We start from the raw sequence: 10,916 nt of genomic DNA on the forward strand, positions 1-10,916 counted from the left end.
CAGAGTCTTTCCTCACAGTGATGAGCGCTCAACGCATGGTTAAAATGAGACAGAGGAGATGTTAAGAAGAAAATAGATTAGGAAGAATAGAAAGAAAATAATATTCCAAATTTAGTCACCATTTACGATCTCTTGCAATGTGGGGAAGCAGGCACAATTCCATCGACCTACTTACAGGATACGCATCAATGTGTCAGCTGTGTCCATACAGTGAGGAAAAAATATTATCCAACTAACCAGAGTAATTATATATTCGACATGAAGCTTAACCCGCTAATTATTCAAACTAAACCATTGCTAACAAAGTGAGAAAAAACTGCAAACCAAAAACCCACTCATTGTTATAATACCAAATGCACTATTGATATCCTTAATAAGACAACATGTTGTCGTTTACATGTTTTCACATATCCCCGTTAACGAAGGATTCATGAGTTTAAAATTCATTTGTGTCACAATAATAATTTTAAGAAACATTTAATATGTAGCTTAAATACAGACTTCATAGATTACGTGTATCGTCTCTTGTCAGACACGCCATACGAGAATTCTACTTATCCACCGGACACTGATATGATATCGCATACATCAACATGATAATACATATCAACATAATTTGATCAACCTATGATAATCATATTGGAGATCACGGGTTTGTTATGCCACAACGTCGCAAATGATTATAAATGTCATTTGTTCTTTATTCTCTCCTCCTTTCCTTTCTTTCTTTCTTTCTTTCTTTCTGTCTTTCTTCAGAAGACTTCGATAAATAATAAAATAACGCATCCAAAATTCTAAAATATTTATTAAACCTAATATCACTACAAACGTGGATAAAATTTGTTAACTTTAATGTGCTACCAACACACTCCTTACATGTAAGTCTGTGATTTCATCGCATCCTACCGCGTTTGGCCCGAGTGATCACCTCCGAGTATACATGGCATCGAACATAGACCTTTGGACAGGCGAGGAAATTTATTTGGACTTCAGATGAGGATTATATCTTGCCCCAACACAATGACGTCCTCCATCGACGTAAAAGAAGTTGCCGGTACTATAGGAAGACAGATCGCACGCAAGGAAAGCTACAGCTTTAGCGACCTCTTCAGGAAGTCCCAGTCGGCCCAGCGGATGTTCAGATATCACGCTCTTCATCACAGTCTACAATATTTTAACACGATTACAATTTATCCTGGAAAGACAGACTTACTAAATTTTATGACACTAAGTCATAAAATCATACAACGTCATATTTATGGGAGTGTTTATTTACTTTAGTTTAGAACTTGTTAAACATTGACGTTACAAACCAAAAAAGTGAAAGGAGTGGAACATTTACTTATAAAGTTCGGTAATGTCCATAGAAAATAAGCTCACCTCGACGTTTTGCCCAAAGTCAACATCATATAATCCAGTATGCATAGTTCCGGGACTGAAAACATTTAAGTGAAATGCTTATCCTATTTCAATGTACATTTAAAGTATAGCTTGTGTTAACCGAATGTCATCGAATCCAGCATGTTTGGCCGGTATAGGAAGATACAGGGTTTAATTAATAATAATAGTTAAGAAGGAAATTACACAATTAAGCTGGTGAATAGATTGGGATCAAGATTAGACAATAACCTAAACTGTACTAAATTGGAAAAGAGTATCGTTCTTATACACTCTAGGAAATAGTTTGCTCTGAGGTTTATGTATTTTTTTTTTAAATATTTATAGCATATTCATGATTCAAAAATGATACTAGTTCTGATGTGTTATCCATACCGTACTGAGTTAACCCGGACACCGAATTCCGCCAATTCTACAAAACGAAAAATCAAATATTTCATCTGGTATTGCTTTTTTTTATCATATACATTCTGATTATGAAACAAATAAAATACGCATTAGTTTGGATGGCCCTACATTAAAGGAAGAAATGTCATTTACCTTTTCATTTGACAACGAAAAACATGTGTATATACGTATAAAATAATTTCCTTAGTTGGGATTTAATTTATTTCAAGACCTAGAACATTACAGATCTCCTCATTTACACAAACATCTGGTGTCACTTTCTTGAAAAGTTAAAATAGAAATATACAAAATGTTATTTGCATCCAGCCATCATATAACATACCTAACGCTAGGACTTTGGTAACACAATCAATACCGGCTTTGGACACACAATAAACACCTGCCGCTGCTACCTGTGTAACATTACCATGGAAACGTAATTATCTGTCTAATTATAGCTGTTAATTAAGAAATAGATTTTATTAACACAGAACATAAACAATATATCTATTACATTCGATAAATTTCATTTTGTTTGCCTTTGTTATCGATGTAGTGAAATGAAATCGGCATAGAATGTCACGATAAGGATCTAAAATCAATCAAAACTTGATAAAACAAACGATAGAAAGAGAAAACTCTAATTTGTATATTAATAACATAGATATGATTGTTTTAATATTTAAATAAAGATTTTAAAGAAACATTTGGTCTTTTGAAATTCTTAGTTCTTTGGAACATATACCTTATATATATTCCCATAACTTTGTAAGACGATATGATTGAAAGACATTTGCTGACAAAGTCGCACAGCTGCATTTATAATCAAACTATGTTACATTTCCGTAAGCGATAATATAACAAGCATACTGAGCATTACTGAAGGAATACCGGTTCTCACAACTAAAGAATTGAAACAGGAAAAGCACACACGCTGATACATTGACCATGACCTTAAACCTCTGATGAACAAATTTGATTTTGTTCAAGATTTGTTTTTATTTCAAACTTATATGTTATGTTTGGGGATAATACAAGAAGAAAAAAGTAGGTAAGAGCTAAATATAGTAACAGTGATTTTGATCTTGACCCGATTTTGTTATAATTCGCGTGAGCGCTGTCGGACGAACAGACAGGTAGAAAACCTATAATAACACTGTCTTCGCCGGCAGGTACTTTAAAAGTATTGAAAGTCTTCATAGCCAATATGAATGCCAACTAGACAAAGGCAAATTCCACGAAGTTGGGTTTGCCTCAGTCCAGTTGGCATTCATAATGACTATGAATGCCAACTGAAAGACGTTCAATGCTTATATTTACATTTGGTAACAATTTTATGTTGAAATACCATTGGATTTTGCATCTATAATGAATTTATCATTCGTTATCGTCAAAGACGGAACATCCATTTGAACAGACGTTTTCCGTGATCACTGGCACGACAATTATGACATCACAATGATAATGACGTCATGATAAGCGATTGAAGTTTATAGTCTATATGACTGCCAACTGCGCTTGGTAAGGTTACAAAGTGGAAGTGCAGTGAAAATGTAAATATATGTAAAATCAAATAAGAAAAACTATTCAAAATAAATTCTTTTGTTAAAATGAATACAGCCTTCTACATTATGCAGTATTTCATTCATTAAGATATTTAAGAATAACAAAGTTAATGCAACAGAAAGCAAAAATGAATATATAAATAAATAGCTCACCGCCTCCTCTGCCACTATGCTGGAGAGATTCACTATCGTTCCTGAAATAAAATAAACATTCTCCTTATGACAAATTGAATGTAGCAGTTTATTTGTTTAAAAGGATCTATAATTTCAAACGTTTAATCACACCGGCATATATATGTGTAATCGACAGTAAATTGGACTATATCTTTATCATTTATGCAACATGAAAACTATATTTACATTACATTAGTATAGAAAAAAGTGTTTGAACTCGCTATAGTTTAATACAATTCATATTCTTGCCTCAGGTATTTGTTATTAAAAACATATTGTAGATACACTTATTTCTGGCCTCCATTAAGACATGTCTTGACCAAAAGTATTATCAATATTAAATGAAGTCCTATTACCTTTTGTCTTTTTGAGGTAAGGGACAGCCAGTTGTGTGAGGAATACCTGGGCCTTAAGGTTAACGTCCATTAAAAAGTCGTACATTTTGTCGTCAGCTTCCAACAAACCTTGTTTCCTATACACACCTGCATTATTTACCTGTCATACAACACACAGAAGATAAGTGACCTTTGCTATATGAACCGCAATTTTCTTTGAATTCTTTAACCTAATAACGTCACAGATGTATTTAATTTCTATCTTATAACCTTTTTATAATGATGGTATTTAAGCAGTCACCATAACAAATAAAACTTGTATTAAAACTATTAAGTTTAACGTGCAAACCTATCGCTGTATACATGCAAAGCCACAATTATCGCGTTGGTAGGGTGTTACAGTAATAAGTACTGCTCTCACTATACGATATCGTAAAATGCGACTATTTGGGATATTATCTTTTTTTCTTCTTCCAAACAAACTTTCTACTTCGTATCGTCTCCCTTGACGACGCATCACTTTTGGCCTCGTCCCTTTAAAGGCCCAATATCCGTATCTTTCTTAATTTTTTCTTGATTTAGGAGAATGTTGAAAAAAAATCCTGTTGTAAATCATGCAGAGACAGGACTAAATCGAAGTCAAGATGAGCAATAATGATTCGGAATTTGTGATAAAAATCAAATAAATGTTAAACATCGCTAGGTGGGTCCCAGTAAGTCAAACAAGCCGACTTTCAACAACTGCTGTACCAAAGTTATTAAAAATTTATTACAAACATTCTTTAATATATCTTAATTTCAACTACATTTACAAATACTAACAATATCGGAGCCGAATTTAACTTGAATTTTTGTTGATAGTTACGTATAGTGTGGCTTTAAGGAAGGTTCTGAGTAGTGTTACGTCGCACCATAGTCTATAAAAGTGATAGTTTCTATTTCGACTGAGATGATGACAATTCTCATTATTCAATCAAACACTGATTGCTAATTTCGGTTTGAGGTGAACTGTGATAATTCTAGTTTTTATATTTGTGTTTGCATGTAATGTACATGTAAATGAACTGACCAATATGTCTATCCGTCCAAATGCCTTCACACATTCATCTACTACATTCTTTCTGTCTGCGTCTTTAGTTATGTCACACTTGACTGCCAGCATCTAAAGAGAACCAAAAAAATTAAATGGTAAGATTGTCGCCTGCATCGCATGCAAAAGTAAGATAATCTCCCATAATACAATGTACATATGACATAAGTTAATGTAAAATTAACCACTGTACAAATTTGACGTTCCACCTTTGAATTGGCTAATTATCTATTATAGCCTGGTTGAGAGGGCATTATTGCCTCATAGTATTGTCGAGGGATGGAATAGTGCCCGAGCCAAAGATGAAGGCACTATCCCATCATGAGACAATACTATGAGGCAATAGTGCCCTTTCTACCAGGCCATAATGGGTTTAGTACATCACCCTGACATGAAACCGTTTATCATATCATCGTAATAGAAGTACGTCAAGCGATACCTCGCAACGCTATCTTCATTTCCACACCACGTTGTTACATTAAAAGTACAACATATGAATTGTCGCAGAAATATGGGATTTTATAAAAACAGGATTCAGCTTCATGAAAATTAAAAGTAGATCAATATAGAACATTAATGAACTGTCTTCTGTAGAAAAGCAACATTTGCTTCCATCCCCGCACACAACAGCCTGTCCGCCATCTTGACGTCTTGATCGAAGCGCAACGTTATAATGACGTCATGTAATGGTAACGTCACAATACATTCAAGTTCAATTTCGCGCCACTTCAATAGTGCCCGCTTCCCCGGGCACTATTGCAAATAGTACCCATGTGTGTAGCCAATCAGAATCCAGTATTCTATCACGTGATGTACTAATTAACTATATTTGTATCGTAGACTAATTAAAAGGATCAACTTGAATATATTTTAGAAATAAGGGTGACCATTATAAACTGTAAAGTGTTAAGTGTGGGAATGGTGCATATTCAATATTTATATCTCCTTAAGATATATTATTACAAATCAATCCTAAAGTATCCAGATAACGTTGAGGGGTAAAATTTATCCCATAACTATACATGTTTCACAATGGAAAAACCATGTGCATAAACAACAGTCACTTGTTGGGGAATCTATATATAGTTACTCTAATGAAGTGGATATTTTTACCACAAGGATATCTTGTGATAGGTCGAGGGAGGAGTGAAGTATTTATATATTGGATACAATACGTTTATTAGACATATTTACTCCTTGGTTGTTTACCTCGCTCTTTTTGCTTCCATTGTTAACACATTCTTTGGCGACCGCTTCGGCTCCAGGTAAATTCATATCTGCTAGGACCACTATCGCTCCATATTTGGCGAACAGAAGTGATGTACAGCGACCAAAACCAGACCCGGCTCCTGTAGGTTTCATTACGATATAACATAGTCACTTTGATATCCTTATTCATAATGTTCAAGCATATTCTTCAGCATTTTTATTCTTAAGACAATACAAAATACATGTACAATTTTAAGATTTCGACAAACAATATAGAAAATGAAGTCTATTTCTCTCAATTTTAGAACATTCTGATTAAAAGCCTGTTTTGTGCTAGTGCGTCCTCTAAATATTTGAATATACCACGACTACAGTCGTAATGAAATGGACCCAAAACGTCATGATTTTTTTTTCTTGGAATTACTGAAGCAGAATATTTGAGAAGTAGTGTCTCAAAAAATTCATTTTACCGCCTACATTTTTTTCAATGTAATTAAAAATGTACAAAATGTAGTGACGTTTAAATCTGTACATAATTTCAAGCGTTCTTAGTGTCAAATGTATGAGTAAAGCTTTGGTCATTGATCATATTATGACTCGGAATACCTCGGTAGTTTTGTGTCACGTTCTAAAGTTCCGAGTTATGATGTCATACCAAGAATTTCAAAGGCGACCTACTGATTGGCTAAGGCAAACGTGGCCCTGATCGCGATACCGTCAGATTCTCGGACATGGCAAGATAGACACGACGCCATTAACAGATGATTTCAATCGAACTGATTCTTAAAGGATTTGGCTATTTTACATTCAAGTCAAACATCAGTTAAATACACTGTGATATCCTAAATTCTGTTCCATGTTTATGACTTAACCATTCCTACATATAAGAAAGACTTGGTCTTAGTTCTGAGAGCAAATCAACAAATGAAGTTGAAACCCATCCAAATAGAGAAATGAATATCGAGTCCATAGAACGAATATTTTCATTCACACAATAGAGCGAGAAATTAACATAGAAATTATGCTGATGTTGTTCTAAAGCTATAGCCTAGTCTAAAGTTAACCCCTACTTAAAAAGATTACCATCAAGTTCGAATTCATAATTAAGATGATTTTTTGAAAAACGGGGCCTGCATTTCATATAGATCTAGGTATATTTAAAAAAAAAAAAAAAAAAAAAACATTTCCATCCGCATAATTTAGACGGCATGGAAAAAACATGAAGTTAATACCAAATAAATATTTTAATTTATTACCTGTTACAATAGCTACTTTATTCTTGAGTGACTCCATATTTTCTCTGTCCGATGAACACCTGTGATGCCGACTAGATATGTAGAACAACTGGTTCAAATGGCTATGTCGCGATGGCCTTGGTCGCTGGAGACATCTAAAGATAAGTTTTCTGATATAGAGAACCAGGAATTTCAGTCACTAACTTTCCGACCAGTCAACTTGACTGTTTGTTGGCCTTGACGCGTTGTAGAATATCTGAATCCCGTACTTGTTTTGTAAGCTAATCTATATACATGAAGTGACATTCGTTAGCAAAGATATATATTCAAGCACACTGCTTTAGGATGTACACCTCTGACAAATCGGTTTTTTCTGTATTAAACCTGAGCAAAAATTTATACAAACTCTATTACCCTTCCCACAAAAATGTTTCTGGTCAAATTTGGTTACATTCAATGCAAAACTCTATGACAAGTAGCGATTTTAAGGATTTACCTCTATTTCCTCTATTTGGATCCGCCCATCCTGCCCCAAGGAAGTCAGAGCCAAAATGTATACAAACTCTATTCCCTTCCCCCAAGGATGTTTCTTTCAAAATTTTGTTACATTCCTTGTAGAACTCTATGACTAGTAACGATTTAAAGGAAATGTTGTAGGACGAACAACGGACGCCGCGCCATGACATAAGCTCACCGGCCCTTCGGGCAAGATGAGTTAAAAATTTGGGATCCGTGTGCATACTGTTTTCGACCATTTAAATATTTGTTTGTCATTATTTTTGAGTACAAAATAAAAGTGGTCAAAATATTCTAAAGTATAGATATAAATTGACGAAAGTTTAAACTGATCAATTTTATTTGAAAACCTCAAATCTTTTTGGTATAGGTCGAAACGATACTGAAATCTCAGACGTGCTCATCCTTCAGCTGTGATGGCCTTAATGCAATTATGTAAAGATTTATTGACCATTGACTTATTGGTTAAGATTTACAAATTGCCAATATGGTCAACGATTGGGGTTTTTTTTAAAATGGTAATATGTACAACAATAATAATTTGTAACAAAACGTATTTACGTCTCACTAACGATTTTCAGTAATAAATGCATGCGTATATACGATCCTATTTATCATTCAAATGGTAATATACGCCTTATATAAATACTCTGAGAATTGCTATATTCACAATGGAACATGTTAACACAAGGAAGACAACGAAACAGATGATTTACATTATGTATTACACTGTCATTATCTTATCACAAAACATGTGACATCAGCTGATTCTAGTTCTGATAACCTTTTCGTTGATTTGATAAACATGGGAGCTTATTTTTGCCATGTATACCAGCTGTTACAAGCTACACAGAAATTGATTCCATTATAAAGTTTATAAAAACATTTTGAACCAAAGATGGCCCCGTATAGTGTAAGAATTTTAACTGATATTGCGACTAAATTTAAGATCTTAAATTTCCTTTCTTCGCAACAAGCTTTCTGCTTTCTATACGTCTCCCTACACCTCCATTTTGACCTTTGACCTCATGAGGAAGGCACTCTTTTCTGTCCCCTGGCCGAGACACAGCATAGTCTATAATCGCGGTAGTTCCTACTCCTATTCAGGGTTCAGCCAAAAAAAGGAATGGGACGACTGGTTTGCCATTGTCAGAATAATGTGACCGGGTGGGGGTTGATGCTTGGTTTCTTCGACGGCATGCTTCAGTGATATAGCACTACAAAAAGGGCTAGTGTTCCAATATACCAATCAGACGATTAAATTTGTTTAAATGGGAATATTAATTTATGAATTATATTCCTAGTATTCAGATTATATTTTTAGAAATCAAGAAAAAGCTTGAAGATGAGAAAATATGTGATAAATCTTTCTTATGCCAATTACTTTTCTAGAAAATGACAAATACTAACATTTACAAATTAATTTCTTGTATACAACCTTTTCGACCGATGTACCCTAAATTTGGTTTGTCATATTTCATTGAAAGTCACCTACTAACAAATATGTTTAGAACTGATTATCACGCTTAAAATATATATTACTTGGGTTTGATCATTTTTGTCAAACAGAACACGGTACTTTTTTGTAAATTTCTCTTTCACATCATGGGTGCTTTCTCATTGTAATAAGTGCCATATAGAACAGCCTCCTTACCTTGTAACTACGACTGACTAAGTACTTACGAAAGTGTAGATGCTAGAAGAACAGGAATGTGTGGTGGTCGCTCATTGTGGGTCAAATTCACCTGTTGCAGCGTGTCTCAAATTAAATAAAAGCAAACAACACACCCAACTGTACATAAACCAAAATGGATATTTTAATGATTGTATGAATATTATTTAAAATCATATTTTCTTAATCCCGCTTTTTTTTTTTTTTTAATCTTTTTTTAAGTTCTCAAATATTGTGCAAATTAAGTGTCACTTAACATTTAAAGGGTTTTTAACGCAAGTTTATATATAGTAATGCTTTGTCTATAATGTGGTATTATGAATTCCTGGCCGAAAAGACATGTACTGTACATAGATCGAGATATTGGACAAAGCATTGACCTATCTCAAAAGCTGTCCAGTCTGTGAGCTCACATCCACCTCTTTACATTAAAACTGATAACTTATTATGGAAATATCAGAAATATATTCCACTGTGTATCATATTTCATCAATTCTTTACAAACCATCAAATACAAAAGACATAAAACCATTATCAGTACTGCATTGTGTTAAATATTCATTAAAATGTACACGTATAACAACCCCTAAGGTGTTATCACAGTTATCAAAGTTATACTTTGTTATCATGAGACCATCTCTTGTAGAAGTATCTGTACACTAGGGAATGTATAGAAACCCCTAGCATACGAATATATATACTTCTAAGAATGAATCTCACTAACAAATGGGTATGTTCCCTCTATCTAGTGTTTATTTAAATTATTATGATACAACATCCAACAGGAATATGCCTCCACAAGCAATGCTTAATTATATCATAAATTCAATTTACTTTTGTCTACTTCATCTCTTCTTTATTTATGAATTAAAAATTAAGTTTATCAGCCTGAGAGAAATTTTCTTTTCTGGCTCAATTATAGCATATTATCTTTACTTCAAATAAGTTACATTAAAAAAAGGAAGAAAAAAAGATTAAAAATTAAAATTTGAGTTCATTCTTAATCAATTATCATTTTATAAAATCTTTAAAAGATATGTCGGATATTGTATAATTTTTATATAAATTAGATAATATACAAATGTAAGGTTTGGGAATTAAATGACCACACGAAGCACACTTGAGGTATTTAGAAAATTACACCCGGAAACTCCTTTCCAAATATATATTCAAAAAGCATTTAAACCATCCGGTGACATAACATCATATATGATAGTGATTTTGACCTAGAATGGTATGACGTGTGACGAACGCTTTCTATAGTTTATGTCCTTTTATCAGAAAAAAATCAGTACAAATTTAATTATATTTGATTTTGGCCTTGTTGAATTAGTT

The 10,916-nt window shown here is 33.5% G+C and overlaps 1 protein-coding gene across 1 annotated transcript; it reads right to left on the bottom strand.

Moving 5' to 3' along the window:
- Window positions 1-789: 789 nt before the first annotated feature.
- On the bottom strand, window positions 790-7,653 carry LOC138333448 (3-oxoacyl-[acyl-carrier-protein] reductase FabG-like). The gene is made up of 9 exons (XM_069281827.1): window positions 7,415-7,653; window positions 6,159-6,298; window positions 4,929-5,021; window positions 3,881-4,019; window positions 3,504-3,544; window positions 2,129-2,198; window positions 1,774-1,810; window positions 1,381-1,435; window positions 790-1,164 (listed from the first exon to the last, which is right to left on the bottom strand). Exons 1-9 carry the CDS (start codon window positions 7,449-7,451, stop codon window positions 979-981), a joined length of 798 nt encoding a protein of 265 aa, XP_069137928.1. The 5' UTR covers window positions 7,452-7,653; the 3' UTR covers window positions 790-978.
- Window positions 7,654-10,916: the final 3,263 nt, after the last annotated feature.

Source organism: Argopecten irradians, chromosome 10 (genome assembly GCF_041381155.1).
Source record: "Argopecten irradians isolate NY chromosome 10, Ai_NY, whole genome shotgun sequence".
Lineage (NCBI taxonomy): Eukaryota > Metazoa > Mollusca > Bivalvia > Pectinida > Pectinidae > Argopecten > Argopecten irradians.